Raw genomic sequence first — 25,867 nt, 5'->3', positions numbered from 1 at the left:
TATGGGAAAGACCGTTATTTTAATTCTGACATTCTTAGGGATTTAAACAGAATGGACCTGGAGTTTCCAGGAGAAAAATAATCACCTCTGAAGGTTTTTAGAGCATGTGAAATTCGTCAAAAAAAAAAAAAAAAGACAAGAAAACTCTCAAGCTCATCCTATTAAAAAGTGATAAATCTAAATACAGCCAACTCTCAATCATTTAACTTATGTACCTAGCTTCTGATGTATGCAAAACACTGCAGGAAGAGAGAATGGAAGAAAGAAAAGCTCTAGCTATAGAAGGAATTTTAAAATCAAGGGAGAGGAGCAAGACCAAAAAACTAATAGAACTAAGCAAAGATGCATAAAGTACTGTAGGAATGGTAAGTTAAGAGATAAAAGAGCAGCTACACAGATGGAGAGAGACTGCAAAGGAGAGCTGGGGGAAGGGGCTGCAAGGCTGGAGAAGAATGTTTTGAAGGAGAAGACAAATAGAATTTGGCAAAAGCAGCTGGAAAGGTTGTTGCAGAAAAGGACAAATGGTGTCACTGTGAGAACAGACAATAAATAAAACTGAATGGAAGAGTCGACAGCAGAAACTGGGATCAGGGAGTAAAAAGCATATTATGGGACAAAACAGATACATAATGTGCAAAACATTGTCTGCAATTTAAATGTAATGCGATGGAATTTGGGAGCCATTACAAATCTGATTTAAAGAGAAGGAACTGGCCCAATGATGCCCAAGCAGGAGGACTCCTGCTGCTGTGGTCCCTTATCCAGAGAAGCTGACAACTAGTTAGAGCAAGAGTTGGTTTCATCTGGCATTTCCCCCACTACCTCTGGTGGCATTGTCTAGGGCAGTGAATGCCTCAAAAGGCAGGCAGCATTAAAGAGAACACAATGGATGGATGAGATCCAAGAGTGAACCCCAAATAAATGAGAGTTTACTACATAATAAAAGGTACAACTTTAGTTTATAAAAGATTTTACTATAAAGATTTTCATACGTTTCCTAATAGGAGTTTGGATGTTTTTCAAGTCCATCTGCTTTTCCCTCGTTTCATCAAAACTGATTTTTAAAGTAACAAACTATGTTAGCAAAGTGTAAATATTTTCAGAAGGAAAAAGTGCTGCAGGAGCCATCGGATTTGTATAAAGGAATACAGCTCCCTCTATATATGTTATTATTTTGGACAGCTACACAATCAGGGAATAATATACATGTGTGTATAGATATACGTATATATAGATATACGTATATATTTGTGTATACATTTCTTTTTTTCAAGAAGCGCTGTCTTGCTAGTATGTTCAGTTTTCCGAGAGGCTTCAGCAGGTCATAAATTTAGGTTTGCCGTCGGCAAACTACTTGGTCCCAACATGGAATATGACCATTAATTTGGCATAAAAGAGGCACACGGGAACATCTGATGGACTAAGAAATAACTATTATTAATGCAACTACAAATATGAATATCTCATTACACAAACAGGAAGAATTACGTATTTTTACAGGGTATTGGTGAGCAGTCAAAAAGCGTGGCGAATTACCTAGAAGTTTTAAAAGTTTTAAGTGATCAAATATTTGCATCAAATATAATTCCACCCAATAAAGAACTTTGTATTTAAATGTTTTTACTAAAAGCACAAAATTAACCTTTGCTCTCCTGTAGGTACCCCACCTTTGTCCATACAGAAGATGCATGTGCCCTTCTCATACATATGCACATACAAACACACACCCACAAACAGGTAAAAAAACGAGTGCTAAAAGTCTAAAAGTACTCCAGGCGATCACAACTGTCAGAACGTTAATTTTCTTCTAACCAGGATAGGAAATGTGGGTTTTGTTTACTTTTCAATCATAGGGGAAGGGGAGTACGAGGCAGGACTACAGGAGGAAGGTGATGAATGTTTATCATGCAACATAGATACAACAGTAATAAACCCCCATTCAAGGGCTGGCCCATTGGCCTGATGGTGACACACATTTTGTTGCCATGCAGGAGACTCATAGTTCAAATTTCAATCTTGCTTTTTCATGCCCCAGATCAGAAAAGAAGTGAAGAAACACTGTAGATTTTTGCCTTCAAATCAGAGGAAGGGAATACATATGTTACAACCATAGCTATTTTTGCTGAAAAGTGTGAACAAAGTGCTCTGAGAACACGTCTGGCTCCTTCCTGCAACTGGTGCTACCGTGTCACTAGACCATGTTCAAAGAGGAGAAAAGGTGCTACATCTTGTACAGCAGAAGCAAGTAACAGGAGGACAAGACAGAGTTTCAAGGGGTTATGTGAATAAAAGGAAAACATATCCATCAATAAAAGTACCCTAAATCTGGGAAGGACCTGTTACACTGTTTGTTGAAGGGGAAATGTGGGAATGGCAACCCCCAAGAATGAGGACCACTATCTCCATCAATATCACATCATATAGAGATGGCATACAAGATGCTCCCAACCAAATTCCTGCCTGTACTTAATTTATTATTCCCTTGACCCAGAAGTGGCGGACACATCTCGGCTAGTGCCATACTGCCATAACTGCCCAAAGCTGCTGTGAACCTGAGTTGGCAAAGGTTTGATGGAAGCCACTGGTTTTCATAGCTATCTCTGGGTAATCACCAGGGCAGTGCTAAGTAGTTATCACCCTGAACCAATTTAAACTGGTTACCTAGAGACCAGAGGCCCTAGGATCTGAAAGGCATCATTCTTGGAAATTGTCCATTTTACTTTTGCCCCTAATTGATGAAAAATAACAACAAAAAACTGGATCTCAATTGGGCAAACAACAAAGATCATAATTATTTTATTAACTAAATTACAGCTGCTTTGAATAAAAACTTAACTAACAATCACGTAAGGGTCTCATAGGTGACAACCAGTTACTTTTCTTGTTTCTTCTCCCCAACAGTGAATCATCAAGGCCATGGTGCTTAAACACAAGTGTATTCCTTTCACGTCTTACTACTCTCCAAATCGGAGTCCATCACTTCACTTCAGTTATTCTGGAAAATTGAAAAATGAACATATAATCACTATTCGTGTCTATTTTCTAGCCATTAAAAAGTTGATGCATTAAAAAATAGTTTCAGATATATAGTATCTAAAAATTAAGAAAATACATCTGCAAAGGTCAGAGACAGAAACCAGGCGGATCATTAGCCTTTTTAATTTCAGTAAGAAAAAGGCCAATGCCAAATCAAAGTGAAAAGTCAACACAGTCTGATTATCTCTGTTTGCTCGGTTGGCTGAGGAAAAGCCAAGAGATGTTGATTTTTCAAAGCAAAAGACATTGATCCTAGAATAATATTCTATAATATTCACTTTGGATCTCCACCATTCAGTTAATGTAAGTAAAATAAACATCTGATCAGCTGTAGATGAAAGAGAAAAACGGTACTGACTCTGATCCCTGGGAAGCACCTTGAACCTCATTCATTGACAAGGCAGACACACTGTGAGCACTGAGCAGCTGTCAGTGGGAAGCACCCGCCAGACAGACATTTTAAAAACAAATGCTGATCAGGTGAATATTAGCAAAATTAAGGGAATCTTGAAGATCATCGTAGATTTCATCACAAATATTCAAGGCAAAACTGATTTACAATATTTCCTGATGCAGTAGTTTAAAAAAGTCACATCTTAAGAGAAATTAACAAAGGAAGAGGCACTCAAGATTCTTAGATTGCTTTCCTGAAAATGGAGAAAAGTTTAGTTTCTTCATACAACTACAGAACAATGACACCACCAAGGAAAAGGAAAGGACATAGAAAAAAAAAAAAAAAAAAAAAAGGACATCAGACTGTAAACATTAACAAACCATGCCACAGTTACTGGAACAAACCATGCCACGCCACAGTTACTGGAACAAACCATGCCACAATTCCTGGTACCAGTTGTTTTTTGTTTTTTTAATATCTTTTAGTTTATTCCTGTGAATTTATTCCTTGAAGTCTTTTTTAGGAGGGTAATGGCTTACATAACAAAACATGCTTTTAAAGGCTGTGACACAAACGTACAAAAGTAGGATCATTCTGTGACTCCATTTTGAATATACATGGTTTTAAACTTTGTTCACCAATGCATGAAGTGTTTTTAATCTTATGCAAATATTAATGGTACTTGGGGGAATATAGCTTCCTGAGTTAAATGCTGCACTTTGCTACAGAAGTGGGCAGGTAACGTCACAGACTTTAAAACAGTAAAATATAAAGCAAACTATTTACATGACCGAGGAGTGATTATAAATATCAAAGGTAAGAAGATGTTTTTGATACTAAATGCCAACAAAACTGAGGAATCATAATATGTTAAGGTAAAACCAAAATGAACGCTTGTAGCACTCAATATCTCAAACCTATGTATCTTTAAGAACAAATATATATCTTTGAAATATTCTATAAAGATTAGAAGTTATTAGCCCAGAGTCCTTAAAAAAAAAAAAAAAAAAAAAAAAAGCAGCAGCATCAGCAGCAAAAGCTCAGGACAAAACATCTCTCTTTCTCTCTCTCTCGCTCTTTAATCATCTCCCAAAAGGTTAGAACCAAGCTCCTGATTGGAAAAGCAGAGATGTTAAGTCCCCATGGGTTAAAAGCAACAAAATCACCAACACAAGCAAAAAAGAAACTTTGTCAAAATGATAAAGATCTGTGGCAGATTATTTATGTGCCTTATAAAAGGCAGTTTACAGTCACCAGACACTGAATCTGAAAAACGTTTTACAAAAAGTGGTAATTTCTCTTTGCTGAGAGCCATATGACTGGAGTCTGATTCGTGACACCCTACAGCTTTTATAGTAGTAGTTTTGCAATTTTTAGCGAAGTAGATTTAAGTTATATACATCAAGAAATGTGAACCTTTATTATCTGACAGTGTCCCTTTTACTAAAAAAGAGCCACATTTTCAAGAAGCTTTTTTGTTTTTCAATGTCCGTGTTTTAACTGATCTATAATTATTAAGTGCAGTTTATACTTACCATCATTCATCATTCCTTTTGATTCTTTGAATGCTAGGGATTAGTAACAAGCCAAGCAGGCAGTTAGTAAGGTTCCACAATTGGAAATCATTTCTAAATCAACAAATATGCCATGATATGCTAACTAGTCTACAACTCTACAGCCAAATTAATTGTAAAGCTATCATTTTATTATGTAGCCTTTTTGTGGATCATACCCACAGCATTCACAAAGGAAACAGACTTAGCTGGGAAATCAGATCTAGGTTTACAAAGAAAGGAAATGAGATGTTTTGGTCTCACTCTGTGGCAACAGCGTGTATCTTTCTAAAACGTGTAAATCAGAAATTGGAAGTAATTGGGATCCTTCTCTACTAGGGGGTGTCACACTTCATCTGAGCCAGTACCAAAAGGCAACGATCTCCTTGCCCATATAGCACTTGGCTAAGGTAAGCAACTACTTAGACACAGAATGTGCATTTTTCCCACAGGTGAGAATATTATAAAATATTCATAATTCTTTTTTTTTTTTTTTGAGATGGAGTCTTGCTCTGTCGCCAGGCTGGAGTGCAGTGGCACGATCTCGACTCAATGCAACCTCCACATTCTGGGTTCAAGCAATTCTCCTGCCTCGGCCTCCCGAGTAGCTGGGAATACAGGCATGCACCACCACGCCCAGCTAATTTTTGTATTTTCAGTAGAGACAGGGTTTCAACATGTTGGCCAGGATGGTCTCAATCTGTTGAACTCATGATCTGCTTGCCTCGGCCTCCCAAGGTGCTGGGATTACAGGTGTGAGCCACAGTGCCCAGCCAATAATTCTTGATGAATAATCAAGAGTAGAGATGCCAAGGCAAGAGGAAAAGAGGAAAAAACTCTATATTCTTCCTAAGGCATAGACGGGGCATTCTACAGTTTTGCGGGCCAGTTCAAATTATGATCTGGTAAGGGATTAAGAGTGAAATAACCACATACCATTAAGGGGTTCCTCTACAGCTTTCTGAAAAATATTTAAAATATATTTACATAAAAATATAATTTGTCATGTCCTTTTATAGTAAAACTTATATATGCTAATATTTAAACTATGTAGTAAGCAGTAAATCCTACAGTCCAAAAAAAAAAAAAAACCATGAAATAAGGCTATAAATGTTAAAGCAAAGCTTGCCAAGTCTGGTTAATAGTTTAGTAATAATTGCATTATTCTCTTAATATTATTTTTCTCAACAGAATTTCCCACTTCACCACTCTCAGCTCAAGAAATTCTAACTTCTAAAAATATTAAAGTGCAAGCATAAATAGCAACAACAGAATAAATAATACAGTGAAGAGGTGGAAGCAAAACAGAATCATCTTTAAGTATCGCAAAATTGCGCTCAGTAACCAGGAAAGAAAATGTGTTAGGATTTACAGGTCTGGTTAAGTTGCTGGCCTCTTGTGACCAACGTAGCTATGGCACCAATCTTTCTAGAATATACTCCTGTGGTCGACACACATACCCGCCCCACCTGCCCTTTAAGCACACTGAGGCTTGTCAGAAGCATATGTGACCTCTACCTCCGGCCACAGACAGAAGACTCTCTTTGGCATTCCAGATAAATCTATCATCACTCCGTAAAAGGAAGCTAAGTACAATATAATCCTTTCCAGAGCTTATCTCCACAAAATAGCCGTTGGGCCTGTCACCGTGATAAGTCTATGTTTATAAACATGCTTTTCTCTTCATTTATGCCCTCCTAAAATTACTCCTTTCTTGGAATTTTCTCAGATGGCTTAATAAGGTATCTAAGGTACAATGAAACCTTAAGCACAGTTTTAAGGGAAAAAATGTGTAAAACATTTGTATGGGAGGGGATCGAATCATAACTCCGAATAGATGTTTTCAGCAATATTTACATTTGTTTTTATAATTATCATTTTTAATGATGTCAATTTAGTATGAATTTCTCCTCATTTTTAAGCCTGAAATTGTCATTCTGTGTATGCATATCCAATGAATCCAAGAGGTGAGGCGATATATTGGAATCAGCTTCCTTCTGATTGCAGAGATAATATAGCCATTATTCCTACTTTGCAGTTCTGGGTGTGAGAAGTCAGTACAATCTTAAGAAATCATGTATTCCATCCCATTGATACTAAAATGACCAAACACAGGTTTTAAAATAGAACTGGGCCCATTCATGCAAAGGTCATGCAATGACTTCAAACTTCTCTTAATTTGATGTGACACTAAACAGATAGCAAAATATATCAATTACCAATTTCCTCAGTCTAATCCCTCAAATGATCATTCACAATTCATTTAATAAACTTTAACTTACCCTAGGAGGTTGTATAGTCTTCTGATTGGAAGCTGATATAAATAACAAATAAGAATATAAATTTAATAAATGAAATAAACTAAGGCATTTGGTAATGTTTAATTTTAAGATAAAATGTTCAGGGCTAAAACTAAAGGTGCCAGAGATGTTAATGAAAGAGTTCCAGCTCTGTCTATTCAAACATGCTGAATATTCTTGATTATATATACTGATTTGAAAAATGAAGCAAATAACCCACCTACATCAAATAATAAACACATTCTCTCATTTGTTAAGCTCATCTTTCCCCCAAATCAGCCACTTGTTACACTGGTTGGTGGGAAAACGCTGTCACCAACATACCCCCACTGTGGGTGCTCCATCCTCCCTCCTCTGTCTACCCAGAGTGTGGACAGAATGTGCCAGAATTTGTCCCCACTACTCCATCTCCCTTAGCTCACTGTTCCTGTTTCTTACTGCTCAGTCTCTTTCTTCACACCACTCCCTGGGTCTTTCCAGTTTCAAAGCTCCAAAGAGCTAACAAACTAAAGAAAATACTCAGATCGCTCTGAGTATTCCTGCAGGTATTTCTTTTTAGCTTTCGGACTCGCCTTCTTCACTGCTTCTAAATGGATCCATTAATGAAGCTGAAGGAATATAGGACATGAGCAAAGTGGCGAAAGGGAAAAGAAAACCCTTAGTTGGGTAGGGAAGAAGAGATAGCTTCCTTATAAAAAACAAATGAGAAGGCCGGCCGTGGTGGCTGACACCTGTAATCCCAGCACTTTGGGAGGCCAAGGCAAATAGATTGCTTGAGCTCAGGTGTTCAAGACCAGCCTGGGCAACACGATGAAACCCTGTCTCTACCAAAAATACAAAAATTAGCTGGCATGGTGGTGCATGCCTATAGCCCCAGCTGCGTGGGAGGCTGAGGTGGGAGGATCTCCCTCGGCCTGGCAGGCAGAGGCTGCAGAGAGTTGGGGTCACGCCACTGCACTCCAGCCTGGGTGACAGAGCGAGACTCTGTCTCAAAAAATAAAAGAACCCAAAAAACCAAATAAATACAGAATTAGAATCCTACAGATGGAAAAGCATCGAACAGAAACATGCCATGAACCACGCAGCAGGAGGGGGATCCTACTGAACAGAGAGGTCCATTCCACTGAGACCTGGGCTGGATGACAGCATTGGATTTTCTCATCAGCAGATCGAGGCACACCTCTAGGACTGCTCTGTGTTCCTTACTATTTATTTACCACCACTGCACACCTGCACTCTGTTAAGCTTCTGAAGCTGGCAGGGAAAAGGGCAGGTCCTGACCCAAGGAAAGCCAATCTGTGAGCCAGCCAAAAGCTGACGAGTCTTTCTCCAACAGGAAAAATGGCAAAGGACTGGACTGACAAGTTTCTCCCCACCACTGGACTCTAAGGAGAAACAGAAAAAAGACCAGAAAGTTGGTGATGGGAAGGGAAAGTGAAAAAGAAACAGAAAGGAGGCAAGGACGAGCTCAAAGCTGTAGGTAAGAAAAGCTGTCTGTGAGAAGGCATGAAGAGGATAAAAAACGGGGGCATAAAGGAGAGGGTGAGCTAGCTGGCTAACAGGCAAAGAATCAAAGACAGAGGAACTCAGGAACTATAACCGACAGGAGCATCACCTTACTCTCGCGGCTGAGAGGGCAACACGATGCTTCAGCTCTTTGAGATGGAATGGATCCTTCCAATTCCTAGACTACATACTGTCCCACCCCTGTGAGGCCCAGTTATGTATCTGAACTCATAGGAGTCCAGTCTCTGTTAGTGCCATGGGTGGCTTTAAATAGACCTCCCTTACTGTGGAGGAACCTGGGGGAGTGATCTGGTCCTTGCATCCAAACAAGAAGCCAACCTCTTTTTAAAGTAGAACGGGGTAAAATGGGTTGGGATGCACTACATTTAGCAGCTTCCCCAATAAACCAAGCAGAAATATAGAGCTTTATTTGGCAACATCAAGATAGCTACATGTATATACAACTGAACTTCAATGAAACCATGCCTTATATCTATGTTCTACAAAGAAAAAGAGAACTAAACAGCTACCTAAATTTCTGATGATAATATATAAGGTCAGAGATACGGTTTTAGAGTTACATTTTTGAGCTCATAAATTTACTTATCAGAATAAACATTGCCAGGTGTGGTGGCACATGCCTGTAGTCCCAGCTACTTGGGAGGCTGAGGTGGGAGCATAGATTGAGCCCAGGAGCTTAAGGCCAGCCTGGTCAACATAATGAGACCCTGTCTCTAAAAACAAAACAAAACAAAATAGAATATTGCTAACTGCCAAGTAACTCATTTTCTTCCCTAATAATGTGTAAAGAATAGTTTCTAGTTCTAAATCTCACATCCAAGGGATGTCACATTTGGCTGTCCCATTCTGAAAAAAGAGATTTATGAAGAACGGTACTTCAAAGGGACATCAGTCAGTTGTGATCCCTCTAAATATTATAAAACCAAATAGTGTAGAAGTTAATTTCACCTGAGTTAATTCTCTCCAATATGGATATAACCCATGTGACAAAAGAATTATTATGATTCAGCTGCTGCTATCATAAGCCTAAGACATTGACAGCCATATACATATATTTTTTTTAACCACAAGCCTTAAGCATTCCATACGAGCTTACTTGCAGAGCTTTTTGATTTGTTCTTCTCTCCCTGAAACATCTGACTCCATGCCATAAATGTATTTCCAGGGTTTAAATTTTTCAAAAACATTTTTTCTACTGATACCAAATTTACCTCTCAAATTGAACAAGAAAATATCTGAATTTATACCTATACATACATATAAATTCTACATATACATTCTGCATCTGCATCATTCTAAAATATCTGGGATGTTGTGGTAAATATGGTTCTTACTGCTACTAGATTGATTTGTATCAAAACACTATATGCCCTTATATTGAACTAACTGGTAATAGCTTTAAAAATGAGAAAGTATTGACCCTTATAATCATATAAACGTTCTCTACAAACAACAAGCCCAACTTTAGTGAGTTTGGTTAGTTGCTTGTAATCTTTTCTATGCTTTCACATTAAGTTATTGTGCCCAGTCCTTTGTCTCATCTTATAAAACTAAAATGCTTCCAATAAAAGAAAAAAAAATACAACAGTTTAAAAAATTAAAAAATAGAAAGTGAAAGTCACTTTCACAGAAAGTTGTAGAAAGTGAAAGGCCTACTCTTTAAAATAACAATTAAGGCTACAAATTTAAAGTTGGAAATAATAAAAATTATAAAAGTTAAAAATCTCATCGTGACATTAACTTCTTCTTGAAGAGAAAGCTTGGATTTTTAACTATCTGAGGATTTTATTGCATTTAAATCAAAGCACAATCATTAGAGTTTTCTAAAATAGAACACATGCAATGAGTAAAAATTGTTTTGGAGACACTTAAAATTTTAACTTCCTAATACAAACGCTCAAATTTGCAACCTTAATGTAACATAGATTCAGATTTACACAGTCAGATTATATAAGCAAACCATATTAATGTTCCTCCTAGTCTACCACATTATCTAAAGAGCAACTTTCCTGTACCTTGTCTCTTCTTGCCTTTCAACTGACCGTAGGTGTCCCTCTGAACTCTGGCATCAGACAAGTTGATTTAAAAAGTTAACTTAGGATACTATCAATAAAATTAGGACACTATCAATAAAATTGCACTAAATTTTAAACATATAGCATAAACTTTAGCATATAGTATACTTATATGCTAATCTATGACAAAGAAAAAATAATTTGGGGTACTTGTCAGGATTTCAGTCATTTTAATTTTAATGTCAGAACAGTGACAGGTACAGTAGAGTGGTTTCACAGGCTTGGAGGAATGTAAGTGATGGAGAAGGCAGGAGAGTGAGGTTAAGGAGGTGGCAGATAGACAATGCTTAGTTCCACTTGAGGCATTGTCACCAGACCTGCTAGCAACTGTACTGAAGATCATTCTATGCTAGATATGGAAGGTATGGGGTGGCATGGGAGTAAAAGGGAGGACAACCCAGATAGTGAGGAAAAAATAAGAGCATGCTGCCCATCAGCCAAAGGTATCTAATACTAATTAACCAGAGTTGTATGGATACTGCAAATCACATACTATTCTCAGGCATTCGTGGGGAGCAACAAAACCAGGAGTGTCATCTTCCAGAACCAGACACATGGTGATTGGAAGATGTAGCAAAAATAGAATATGCACCAACATTCAAGATGTTCACTGTAGCTACCACATGGATTCCATTCTGCTTTAGATGTCTCCATTGTATTTTATGGCATTATGTGGTATAAAATTAGAAAATTTCATTGAGCAACAACTAAGACTTATGAACTCATATGCTAAAGATAGGTAGATTTTGGTTAAGTATTTTAATTATCTAATAAGCATTAATTAAAGAAAGACACAGAATATATGACAGAATTGAATTCAATTACCAAGAACCAAAAGTTCAGAAATAAAGGTAAAATTTTTTCGAAACTATTATGTGAGTCATATGGGAAATTATTCGACTGTAACAATTCAAGTTTTGTATTAGTTTTTAGAAACACATACAGCAAAGTTTACCTACAACAAAGCAGAAACACTATTTTTTTACTCCATTAATTTATAACTTTGGATTATTAAGAGTATGTTTTATTTCATAAAAAATATAATTTTTTTTTTTTTTGAGACGGAGTCTCACTCTGTCGCCCAGGCTGGAGTGCAGTGGTGCGATCTCGGCTCACTGCAAGCTCCGCCTCCCAGGTTCACGCCATTCTCCTGCCTCAGCCTCCCGAGTAGCTGGGACTACAGGCGCCCACTACCGCGCCCGGCTAATTTTTTGTATTTTTAGTAGAGACGGGGTTTCACCGTGGTCTCGATCTCCTGACCTTGTGATCCGCCCGCCTCGGCCTCCCAAAGTGCTGGGATTACAGGCGTGAGCCACCGCGCCCGGCAAAAATATAATTTTTTTAAAAAGGGAAACTAATATAAATGACATTATCGGGAATATCTTGAGCTTAGGTAAGATGACATTAGTTTCAGGCACAATTAAAAATATCTCTCTGTGTGCACATATCTCAATAAAAATAAGAATTTATGCAGAAACACTACTTGAAAATTGGCAGATTAAATATAAAAGTTAGAAACAATGAAGTAAATTCCATACTTAATAATTGATTTTAAAAGGAGTAAGTCTACATTTTGAAACTCAATGTTTTCATAATTTGGTTTTAACTAGAACTGTTTTAAAGTCATGCATTAGAGGTCACTGTTCTTTAAATGAACAAAACGGATAGATTGTGAATCTTCATTCCTGTCTAGGGGTGTCTATGTCTGCAAGAAAAAGAGCAAGTGATAAACAAACAGGTCTCTGCAGGAGAGCTCTACACAGAAACACTGCAACAATTACAACTCCTATTCTATTACTTAACATGGATCCTCAAAGATAGCTCCCCTTTTACTTAGTATAAAAAGATACACATTCTAATAGGTAAAGCCATTTTCTTTAAACTAGTTTGAAAACCAAACTTTTCATTAATCCTATATGTCTTCCACCCTCTTTAATTACCCTCAAATCATTCCAATTGTATTTTCTGATTTTTGGTCTTAAACTGGAAGAACAAACTAAAAAGCATTTTCTAAGTGTTATATCTGAAATTACTGGCATAGGTTAATGAAAATAAGATTGACTTACCCACAAATTTCATATAAACTAGTCCAAGTAATTGTGCTAGAGCTAAGATACTCAAACCTGAAATCAGAAGAGGGCCATGCATTGGTATACACGCTGTAAAAAAAAAATACAATTCTGTATTAGAAAAGCATATGAAACAACTTACTAAAAAACAGTAATGATCCCAAGTTTTAAGAGTTATTCTAATGATCAAAAAACAAAAAGTATCCATATATGTTTATTAACTTAACCAGTAAAATGACTCAAAATTATTATAAGAACAAAGCCCTCCTTTGCATAACACATACCTTATCATATCAAGAAATGGGAACCAGTGTTTCAAGTCTAAGGCTCCAACCAATTTGAGCCCAGTTATTTTAAAAGTTCTTCCATAAATACAGGCATATCAGTTTGGGTGCTAGAACAATCAGCCACAAAGTCATAAATACAGCTAATATCTTTGTAGCAAGGAGGAAAGCACTATTACCACTGGGGTAAATTGGAAGTTTAAAAAGAAAAGCTCAGAATGCTAAATGCTGTCAAGTATATGAATAAACAAAAACTCTTATTTATTGGTGGTGATAATACAAAATGGTACAGCCATTTTGATACAGAGAGTTTGGCAGTTTATTACAACATACTCTTAACATACAGTCCAGTAATTGCACTCCTTGGTATTTGCTCAAACAGAACTGAAAACTTATGTCCACACAAAAATATGTATTTGAATGTACTTTCCACTCAATTTTGCCATGAACCAAAAACCGCAATAAAAAAAAAAATCAAGTCTATATATTTTTAAAACGAGAGAAAGAAAAAGAAGAAAAAGGAAGAAGAGCTCTGTCCAAGAGTAACCCAAATTAGGTCTACAGAAAGATGACTCTTACCCGCAATACAGAGACTCAGTCCAACCACAGCGAGGATATAGGCTATCACCTGAATAACCAATATGGCAATGACGAAGGAGGTTAATCCAATCGCTGGAGGAAGGAAAAGGATGTAACAGAAGCGTGTCAAGAGTATTTAAAAAGCAATCACCTCCACTTGCATTTGGTATAATCAGGGATCTCCTAAGACCAAAGACTGTTCATTGTCTTTGGTCTTAGGACCAAAGAGTTCATTGTCTGATGGTAGATGTTAGCTCAGTGATCTAACCATTCCACACAAGTAGTCAGCTCCAAATTCACACATTCAGCAGCCTTTAATTTTCACAGTCAGCTAAGCTGGACTGGAAGTTTTTACCCTAAATCTTAGAACAATGCTGCTTTTACCACACTCGTGCATTTTACAATATGAATGGCTATTATGAATGGCTTCTCCACATGCACACAGAATTGCTCTTGCTGAGAGAACCATTATGCAAATCCGTGACTGTAAACATCATGCTCTCTATCTCTAGATCTGTCATTTTATAACAAACTAATACCTTTCCAATGTACAACAAGCCAGAGATAGGCTCTAAGACCAAGTGTTAAATGTGACTCTTTAATCGTAATAACTAAATATGGTAGTGATCTACTTTCAAAATGCAGTGTAAATGATACTGATTATAGTTTGGATATCCATACCATCTTTTAAAACTACAGTATTAAGGTTTGCTAATAATTAAAACAAGTATGTTTCTACTATTTGTGATTCATAATTCCATTTCATAGAACCAGTCTTCTTAATACAGAAGCAGAAGCTTAGCAAAAGAAGAGAAAGACTGTTTAGCATCCACTTATAACTTCAAAAAACTGAAATTAGAATATGAAAATAATCATTAAGAAATGATATGGCATAATTTAAAATTATGCTGATTGGCATCAAATACATACGAAAATCACTTTTTACAAAATAGCTAACCTAGAATAAACTTAAAGTTAATATGAATGGGAAAATGTCACTAAGAATAGCATGAAAAATCTTTTAATAAACCAACTCTTATTGAGTTGTAAAAAAACTATGAGTATTTTCACCAAAACTACTGTTTTGTAAATGAAAAAGGTAGGCAAAGTCATACTGTAACAACAAATACTCACCTGTACTAAACACATAGTAGTGAAGTAATATTAATATCCCTGTAGAAGTCACAATTAAACCAAGGCCAGTAGCATTCTTTAATGAATATTCACCTGTCAATAAATAAAAACATTTAAAATATTTTCCTGCATACTTTTTAAATGTACTAATCTAAATTCTACGCTTAACAACTGTGAAAATTTAAAAAATATACGTTTCCCTGAAAACCTCATACAAAATTAGTGACTATTTTTTCATTAAGACCAAACTTAAAACATCTAAATCTCAACACTGAAGTTTCAACATGCTGAAACCATGAATTGGCTCTGCCTCCTTCTTAACTAGCTTACAGAATTCCAGATGAGAAACTGGTATTCATCATTCACCGTTCCCTTCAATTGCTGTGTTCAGTATGTCCCAAAGTCAACTCAACTGTTCTTTCAAGTTGTCTTCTGAATCCACCTCCTTCCTCCCGTTGTCTTCACTAACTTCAGATACCAACAGAGCTGCCAAGCCCATGTTCCTAAGCATTACATCTGTACTGCATTCTTCTCCAGAAACGATGGTGTGCTATAGTTATCAGGTTGAGTCCCAGCTTTCCTTTGCTTTTCTTGTGCTACATATCCTCATTTCCCACTCACATTCCCATTCTCCAAATGCAACTGCCAATTTCCACCTTCATTCCACTTTCATGTCTTGGCCAATGGAGTTTGCCTCTGTAGTGAGTTGAATGATGGCCCTAAAGTTATTTCTACCTCCTAATCCCCAAAACCTGTGAATATTACCTAATAAAGCAAAAGAGTGAATACTGCATTATATGGCAAAAGATATGATGAAGTTAAGGATGTGGAAGGAGGAGCTTACCCTGGATTATATGAGTGGGCTCTAATTCCAATGACAAATGTGCTCGTAAGAGAGAGGCTGAGGGAGATTTAACAAAAACACACAGGCAAAGACATAGAGGAAGGAGAAGGCAATGTGACCAGAGAGGCAGAGGGTGGAGTTATGCTGTCACAACTAAGGAATGATAAACACTGTCATTCGTTAGCAAATTCCAGAAGCTAGAAGAGGCAAAAAATGGATTATTCCCTAGAGCCTTGAGAGGGAGTATGGCCCTGATGACATCCTGATTTCAGACTTATGGCCTCCAGCGTGGAGAGGGAATTGCTATTGTTTAAGCCACCCAGTTTGCAGTCATTTGTTCCAACAGCCCTAGGAAACTAATGCAGCCCTCCTCACCTTGGCATGCACTCATCTACCGCCTGTGTTCCTGCCTAGGAACTGCACATCTTACCTGGGACGAAAAGAATGGCTCCAACAATGACAATGACAGTGATCATCAGTCCAGCAACAAGTAAAGCAATCGTTTTCTCATCCATACCACCGGATCTATATTTAAGTGCTTAAAAAAGAAAAACAAAGAATTACATGAACTCAATCACAAGTGAAGCCATTTTAATAACTTATACAGAGACAAAGTGACAAAAGTACTATAACGTAATAACTTCTGAGGAACAACTCCTTCATATCATCAAGTCACCTCACATCTCTTTCACAAGCAAATGGATACTGTCACGGCATATAAATATGGATGGTGAATTTATAGGTGACACTTTATTTTCCTACACTAACAAATGAGGTTCTATACATCAGTCTTTCTCGGTTGATGTATTACTAATATCTTGAGCTAGATAAGTTTTCTGGGGGAGGGGGGACACTGCTCTGCATAATACAGAATGTTTAGGAGCATCCTTGGCCTGTACATACTAGATGCTAGTAACTAGATGCCAGTTATGTCAATCAAACTGTTTTCAGACATTGTCAATATCCCCTGACGAGCAAAACCACTCCAGACTGAAAACACAGCACTGAGGTACGTAATACTAATGGGAAACAACAGGTTAATTAACAATATTGAGAAAAAGAGAATTTTGTTCCACCTTATATAAAATTAGTAAACCATCTGGAAATCTGGTTATTTTGTTTTGAAAAAAATGACAGAATAAAACTGGGCAAATTACACCCTTGTGAAATCCTGATGAAGAAAAAAAGCTTAAATTGTTCAACTGAAATATTTTAATAAAAACAAACTGCAAAGACTCAACAGGAATCATCATACATGTTATTGTTTCTGCTGCTAGCTCTACTGTCATGTATCTCGTACCTCCTCTGAAAGACAAATGGCATAGATCAATCTGCAAATATTAGTTCTTTTACTATATATGAATCTTTGAAATTTTGGTTAACACTGAAGTTGATTTTTTCACTAAGGAAGTCGTTTAAGGTAACCTAAAAGCAAACTGAGTAGCAGAAAGAAACAGTGTGTGACTGAAATGCTTCTGTGTGTTATCCACATAGAGATATTCTCCATGCCAGTAATCAATGGGTGACTGTCATGAAGGGAAAAATATTTTAAATGTTATATTTAGCATTTAGGTTTTTTTTCTTCTGCAGTGACAAACATTAAATAAAGTAAAAGCAATAAATAAGCCCCTAAATGATCATGATAAAAATCTATGTTTAAGGTATATGACACAGGTACCTAAATATTTTTGGAATTTCTATCTACCTATACTTTATAACCTCAATTTTAGTCTCTTTACAGGGAGATAAGTCCTAAGCAATAAATAAGCAATAAATAACCAATTTATTAATGTGGATACTCAGAGTAACTGAAATCCACATTAATAAGAGAAGAGAATCCATATTAATCAGAAAACATCCAATAGCAAGTTCCCCAAGTTTTTATTTGATTCGTTACTTCCGCCCAGCCCTGGGATTTATGTGCCTAATAGTCATAGCCTTGCCTTCTTATAAGGCACAGAGTTTTTACAGCTTCCCTATTTTCTAGGCTAAAATGCTGGCTAGAATGAAACTGAGTGTGTAAGTCACAAAAGGCACACACACAGAAAAAGGAACTTTCTCTAGATATATGTCACATTTTCCATTTTAATCCCATATATATTGTGATCTAAATAGAGCTTGAAGGTTCTGCAAAGGGTTATAAAATAGAAGCTGTTTCAAACGCACCTCACGATCAATCAAACATTCATAAGAAACTCTTCCAGGTTTAAGTCAATGCATAAAAGAGCTACTAAGATCAAGCAACAAGAATTTGCCTTAGAGTACAGTATAATTTCATAGAAAAAGGTTGACTTACGTTCTTCTTCTATTTTCTTTCTTTTTTTTTTTTTTTGAGACAGAGTCTCTTGCTCTGTTACTGAGGCTGGAATGCAGTGGCACAATCTCGGCTCACTGCAACCTCTGCCTCCCAGGTTCAAGTGACTCTCCTGCCTCTGCCTCCCGAGTAGCTAGGACTACAGGCACGTGTCACCACGCCCGGCTAATTTTTGAATTTTTTTTTTTTTTTTAGCAGAGACGGGGTTTCACCATGTTGGCCAGGCTGATCTCCAGCTCCTGACCTCATGATCCGCCCGCCTCAGCCTCCCGAAGTGCTGGGATTACAGGCATGAGTCACTGCTCCCAGTAACTTACATCCTTCTTAATAAAAATAAGAGTTTGAATCTCATATAAAATTTATCCTCTTCAGGCTTAGAAGAGCTGTTATAGGAGAAAACAGTGTGAACAATAACAACAAAAATAAAACACCACAAAATACTACCATAGACAGGGTTCTATCCTAAAATGGTCTGTCTCCCTTTGAATATAAGTACACTATATATTGGAAGTAGCTTTGGTTCCTGTTGATTAGTTCAACTACCACTTGTTTTCCAGGCCACCTTAACCTTTTCCTTAAATTAAGCGGCCATTTCCAACAAATACACACGTTGAGGATCCCAAGTGTGAAAAAATCTGAAATCCAAAACACTCTGGTCCCAGGACGGACACTCCACTGGTCTCTGTGGGGTCTACCTAATAACCACAGGCAATGAAAGAGTATCTCCAGGTTTTCTTCAGTGAATCTTCAGAAAGAGTTTCTTTTGGCTCATTTTCTTTGCTAGCATAGCCACATTTCAGCAGGTACCATGGCAAATGTGGAGTAGGTATCTTGTTGCTAGCCCAGTCGTCAAATTTCTCAGTGTAGCGAAAGGGCAAGGAATTTGATACAACAGATACCATAGAACCCAATAACCTCAAGGATCTTACTGATCTTTCTTATCCTTCAATAAGTGGATTTATCCTTATTTACTGTATGTATCAAAACATTAAATGCAACAAAAAAATAAATTGAAGTAATTCTCCACTTAGTATTAAGACAAAAATAACTTAATGTGTTCTTAACAGCAGGCTCTTATCAAATTTCCTAGTATGATTTTCAGACTGCTTGGCAAGGCAATCTATGTAATTTTTAAAATCTGTGTGCTCTTAAGGATTCCCTCAGCTACAACTACTGAAATCAATACACAAAATAAAGTACATGAGAAATAATAGTAGTTACACGCTTAACAAAAAATTTATAACCTTAGTGCTTAGCCTGACACAGGAAAACCAAGTATCAGGGGAGGCAATATAACATTTTTGTGAACAAATTACGTATTCTAAAATTTTCTTTTATATGTTCTATAAAATAATCAGTAACCAAAAGCAGGCTACTTCTCAGAAATCTGTTGGGTTGGTTCATTCATTTGTTCTACAAATATTTACTGTGTACCTACAATGTACCAGCCCCTTCTGCTAGTCTACATCAAGGAACAAGTAGAAGATTACTTAATTTGACAATAATTGATTGAGCACTATCAATCTGTATGACAATCACTATTCTAAATGCTGACGGTGAACATAAAAAGCAAACACAAGGCCTGCTCCAAGGCCCTTACATTCTAATGGGTGAGTGTGTGTGTTTGAGGGCAGGAGAGGGTGAGTGATGAGTATGTTACTCCCAAAACTTCTTTCCCAGTTAAACAGATGGTGAAGGCCTACTCTAGTCTAAGAAAATTCCTTTATGCATTTAATCTTTCGAATTCACGCAGATGAAGCAATGACATGTCCCTCTAGCCGCCTGAGAAAACAGCTAATGTTATGGATGGACAAGAAGGTGTTCTGATTTTATGACTGATAGACAGCACATATAAGATAAAATGCAGGTTGTGACTGATGAAATCTAATGAAATTACCAAGTCAACTTGGGGATAAAATCAAGTCTATCATGTTAAGTTTCCATGACACCCCAAAGACTGGAGCTGACACACCCATATAGGCTCACACAGACTGCAGTCCATCCAAGGAAACCCAAAACCCAGGAATTTAATGCCTGCCCAAAGACGTGACATTTGGAGTGATTGGTAAGTAAGGAGAGAGACAGGAAGGCTTACCAGGCTGATGCGTATCAGACTAAGAATAAATCATAAAGAAAGATGGGTTTGATTTCATTATTATAGTGCTGTTTTCTGATAACTCTAGGAAAGTAATTTTAGAATCTTTTTCGTATCTGTTGAGCTGTAAATGAATATTGTTTTCAGTGCAGAATAAAGCGCATCTGACACCTTTACACATAAAATTACTATTTCATTTTTTAAATTATTTAAATTTAAATTACTATTTTTCAAATATCTAATACACCTATTTAACACACACAAGCACACACAAATGAAAGCTTCTGAAACTGGTACTGGAAAAAAAAAAGAACATTAATACCAATTATAAACTGGTTACTTGACAGAAGGCAAGTTAAATAATTTTATAATAAACTCCATACACTATCCAACTTGCTCTGATGAAACAATTTTGTCACAATGAATACTGACTAGACATCAGCCTATAGGATAGAGATAAAAGAGCCCAGGCTTTGTGCATCAAGTACTTTGAACATAAAAGATGAAAGAAGAGGATGTCCAACAGACCAAACTTCCTTTTTTTTATTATCAACTTTCCCTGCCTTGTGGATTTCACAATTTTAGAGTGTATGGAGAAAGTTGTGATGTCCGGATTTGGAAAAGGTCAAGGGATTTCTACAAAAGAGTAAAATGCTGAGCTATAGATTTGTTCAATTCCTCCTACAATAAAATCAGCACATAATCACATTAATAACAGAACGTGCTCATTATATGGACAGGACCAAGGGAAAGCACTGGGAGTTCAAGATTATTGAATAGAATTCACAGTAAGGGGCCAGGCACGTGGCTCACGACTGTAATCCCAACACTTTGGGAGGCCAAGGCAGACGGATCATGAGGTCGGGAGTTCAAGACCAGCCTGGTCAATATGGTGAAACCCAGTCTCTACTAAAAATACAAAAATTAGCCAGGAATAGTGGTGCACACCAGTAGCCTGTAGCTACTTGGGAGGCTAAGACAGAAGAAATGCTTGAACCCGGGAGGCGGAGGTTGCAGTGTGCCAAGACCACGCCACTGCACTCCAGCCTGGGCGACAGAGAGAGACTCTATCTCAAAAAAATAAAATAAAAAGAATTCACAGTAAACATAATAACAAAGTCTTATTATCAGGGGCCATCAACCAGGTCACAGAATGATTCTTTGTGATAATATTTATTGTATATTTTACTTTCTTGGATGGAAATTTCCTAGTCCAAGTTAGGATATGTCTTCACTTTTTCAGAGTATTTTCTAATCTATGAAGAGATTTCCTGTTCCATTACTTATTTTAAATATGCTTTCATGGCCGAATTACTTTCATTATTAAGCTGTCCTCAAGTCAAAACTCAAGGACTTAATAGGATCTCAAGGTAGTATAATGAGAACTTTTTTCCTTGAATTTTCTAACAATGATTCTACAGGAACATCTACTCAAAGACATCTGAGCCATAACCAAAATCTCTGTGGAATAATTTTGAGTAGGGAGGGGAAAGTTGAAAAAAAATTAAAGATGCCTAGAATACACAATTTTAAATTTGGAATCAATTACAGCAGTCCTCACTTTGCACTATTCTGATAGGAATTCCAGTTACCATGGTTTAATCAAATAAATTCCTCACAAATAGTCCAAATTTCAATTACCACAATATATTAACTGAGTAACTGCATGAAGTACAACTTCACTGCTATTTCTTCAGTTCAAAAATAACTATGTAAACAGCAGATGCCCCATCATGATCAGTGGTCAATCATGTCACTTCTTTTGAAGACTGTTGGTGACTAGTCACTGTACATCTGACATTTCGGTCATGCACAGACAGCAAAGTATGGAGTTTTGTTACCTCCTTGTTTCCCAGTGATAAACCCATGTGACATTTTATAATGGAGAAATCAAAAGAGGAAACTAGGCAAGAAACATGAAAGAGTAAAGAAATAAAAACTGACAAATGCTGGGAGTGAAATTTGAATAGACCATAAACAGAATAAGAGAAGAAATAGCTGACTGTGGGAATGTTGACATTACTGCAATGCAAGAAACTCTAGAGACGAAGCCAGAAGAACTCAGCGAAGGTGGACTTACTGATATAAATGAGGAAAGTGAGGAGGATGTAACAAAAAGAATAAAGCTGTCCCAAAGGAAGTGACTGGCAATAAAATAAACTTTAAACATTCAAAAACATTAAAGGAATTCTTTCATGACATTGAGAGTGCAAAGGATAAAACGGTAGAAACTGATCCAAACTTAGAAAGGGGTATGACAATTCACCAAGCCACAGAGAAGACGCTTGCTCTGTATCCAAAGTTATACAAGAAGAACACACAAGTGTTGTTCAAACTACTCTTGATAACACACTTTCATTCTCAATGTTTCTAATGGTTTAATTTACCACATACTAAATACTAGCTTTACTATTTTTCATTTCTCAATGTCATTGTTATTGATAATAACAGAGTTTTTAAGGTTTTAACAAAAAAAATTTTTAAGGTCATGGAACAATACAATAATAGTTTTTCCCATTCATCGTGAAGATTGTTTTGCAGAATTTCAGCTTACACGGTCATGTTTATGGTCTTGAAGCAAGTATTGCCTGTATAAGACACAGTTATAAAGGCAAAGAAAGAACAGACAGACCTATCTCAAAGAATTTCAAAATGTTAGCCAGTTCTTTACATACAGCTGGACCTTAATCCTGCAGGAACTGGAGCTGTAGGTGGACAGAACTTAAAATGATATCAAAGAGTGAGAAAGAAGAATCCTGAAAATCAGCCAGGAACTTAATTGTCAGTAGAGTGGCAAACTGAGTTGGCGTAGTTTTCAGAACACAAACAAAGCGTGTTAAATGCAACACTATCAGTTAAGGCTTGGTGTCTGATTCTAGCAATCTCAGAGTCGTTTGCTAAGCATAGAGATTCTGCTTAAAAGTTCCTCAGTTAAAGCTAAGCTAAAGATGAAGGTATTCAGGAACATTTCCCTATGAGAGGCCTTTATCTTTGACACATGGTCCAGGGCTCACCAAGTCCTGGCTGGGCTCTGGGAGTTTAAGAGTCTTCTCGGGCTTCTTCCTCAGGAGGACCAATGGCATCCTGAGATACCATTCAAGATACAGCTCTGGTATAAAGAAACTCTTTCTCCGCAGTGAGCAAATGAGGGCATAACCTGCTGTCTTTACTGAAAGTTTAGCCTGGTAAAGGTCCAGGTTTTGTCTTGGATCACAAAGTCTCACATGCAGGGCTGGAAAAACCACTGAGAGAAATCCCCTGTAGCCAAGTACAGACCACAAATGGTAATCAGGAAAAGTGAAAGAGAACTAGAAATCTATAAAATAAAAGTCATGGGTCTGAGTTATTATGAATGCTTTAGGGGCTTTACCATACTGGATTCTAAAAAACATACATCGAAGCAGGTGGAAAATAGAGGTGCTTTCTGTTTCTATTTGGTGGAATGCTCAGGCCATCAACAGGAGGCACTAACAGAAAAGTCAGATTTGGATCCATGACTATCTCGAAGATGTGACAAAGCACAGGATGCACATACATACATGCCTCCCTGGCTGCAATGACTTAAATGTGGGTGCTACAAAGCCAGGGCAATATGCACGTCATACCCACATTTCAGGCATGTAGCTAGCTCAGTGCCCAGCAATCAGCAGGCATCCCATCACTAGGTATTTGCGAGTAAGTAAACAAATTAGGTCAACATTCTGCTCTCCTAATAAGTTTTAACTACTCACTATTATGTGCTTAGGTACAGGTTCACCCTTCATGGAAAGAAAATCCTCAAAATAAATGCAAAATGGGGAGGCAGCAGTACAGTGCAGAGGTACACAGTACTAGTTCAAATCCTAGTACTACCAGGAAACGGCTGGGGGATTGCGGGCAAATTGCCTCATCTATCTGTGCCTGTTTCTTATCTACAAAATGGGAATAACAACAGTGCCTACGCCCATAGAGTTCCTGGGAGAAATAAATGTCATTTCAGATACAGAGTACTTTGCACAGAGCCTGTCATGCAGAGCAAGAGCTCCACAAATGGCTAGCTACTATCATCATCAACACCTTTAAACGTGAGCACAGGCTGGGTGAATCGTGCATAGACATACCTCTTCCATGCACATACACACACATCTACCTGTTTCAAGATGAGCCAAAACAAAAAATTCCCACCAAAATACTTCTTTAGGTTTATAAGCACGTTCCTTAAAATATGACCAGTATAAAAAATATAAAAAAAGAACATTCCACCTTACTAACACAAAAATTTCAATTAAAATAAGATGCTTTTTCACCCATCGAATTAGCAGAGATTTTAGAGTTATAATATCAGAATTATAACTGAGGTGAAAGACAGGTATTCTCATCTGCAATAGTAGTTGATACAAACGTTTCTGGAAAACATTTTGGCAGTATGTATCTAGAGTCTTAAAATATCTCTGCCATTTCCAGGCTTCATATCTTTAGCAGAGTTATTTTCATAGTATCAAAAAAATTGGAAACATCCTTAAAATCCATCAAGATGAGAGTTAAGTAAATTATAGTGCATTCACGAAAGTAGAACACAGGCAGCTATAACAAGATTTCTGAAGACACGGGGGAAAATCAGAATGTACAAGCGTATAAGCTGTATGAGTCCATTTATGGTTACCTTTTTAAAAAAAACATAACAAAAATGAATAGAAAAAGACAGAAAGGGAAATAGGAAATTCACTAGAATATACCAATAGTTTATTTCTAGGTTTGGGGACTACAGATGAGTTTTTTTTTTTTTTCAATAACTTCCTACTTTGTATGAGGTGTTCTAAAGTGACATGTATTTTTTTTTAAGTCAGAAAAAATATTGTAAAGCTCATTTTGTAAAAATACAGCCAACAGTGCACAAACTCACTCCTGGTATTTCACTAAAAATAATGTCACCAATGATAACATCTGGATCAGCAAACATCCATCAAGCCAAACTCAAAAAATCGCACTATGTGAAATAATTTCATGATCTTTAAAAAACGCTGTTCCCTGCCCACATCATATGATTTAGCGCTTAAAAAGCCTGGCTCTACCAATATGGTTAAAAGCTTTCCCTAATATCACTGATGTCAGAATAGGTCTTAATGCTATGCCAGTCCTTTTCTTGATATAAAAAACTAAGAAATTCTAGGGAAATTTCAAAAAGAAGTCTAGGGACTATCTTGAAAGTAAAAGTTATTAAATGTCTTGACAATTGCCACTGCCACTCCTTTCTCCCCCTTTTTCCCTTTCAGACAAAAGTTGAGAACATTTCTGAAATCACTGAGCATTTCCAGAATGCCATACTTTGAGAAAAGTGCTTAAAACATATAATCAATCAGTCATCTCCCTTCCATGTTTATATATCACCATAGATATACACAGCTTAAACTGCTGAGTAAAAGTAAAATTCATAAAATATACAACTGGGCAATCCACTGCAATATTTTGCTAGCTTTTGTATGTTTAAAGGTTGCAGAATAAATTAAAGAAGCAGTATTTATTCCTTGCCTATATAAATGTTTACTGGTCTTCAGGATGCTACAAGGAAAGAAGGAATAAATCTTGTATTTAAAAAGCTTAAAAGTTTAGACTGTCACCTCTGAACTTCATTAATTTTGTAAATTTTCTTTACCAAAATATGAAAATATGGTTGATTAAACATT

At 36.9% G+C, this 25,867-nt stretch overlaps 1 protein-coding gene across 4 annotated transcripts in view; it reads right to left on the bottom strand.

Moving 5' to 3' along the window:
• Positions 1–442: 442 nt before the first annotated feature.
• CD47 (CD47 molecule) overlaps positions 443–25,867 on the bottom strand; it is a 47,594-nt gene continuing 22,169 nt past the window's right edge. Inside the window, 8 exon segments of one of the 4 annotated variants that reach the window (NM_001266517.1) lie at positions 443–2,995; positions 4,966–4,998; positions 5,920–5,944; positions 7,266–7,297; positions 12,952–13,044; positions 13,818–13,910; positions 14,952–15,044; positions 16,226–16,333. In NM_001266517.1, the coding sequence (NP_001253446.1) occupies positions 2,991–2,995; positions 4,966–4,998; positions 5,920–5,944; positions 7,266–7,297; positions 12,952–13,044; positions 13,818–13,910; positions 14,952–15,044; positions 16,226–16,333 (482 nt within the window). In that variant the 3' untranslated portion in view covers positions 443–2,990. 4 annotated transcript variants of the gene reach the window in all.

This window comes from Macaca mulatta, chromosome 2, assembly GCF_049350105.2.
Source record: "Macaca mulatta isolate MMU2019108-1 chromosome 2, T2T-MMU8v2.0, whole genome shotgun sequence".
NCBI lineage: Eukaryota > Metazoa > Chordata > Mammalia > Primates > Cercopithecidae > Macaca > Macaca mulatta.
This window is presented reverse-complemented; position numbering and strand designations above follow the sequence as displayed.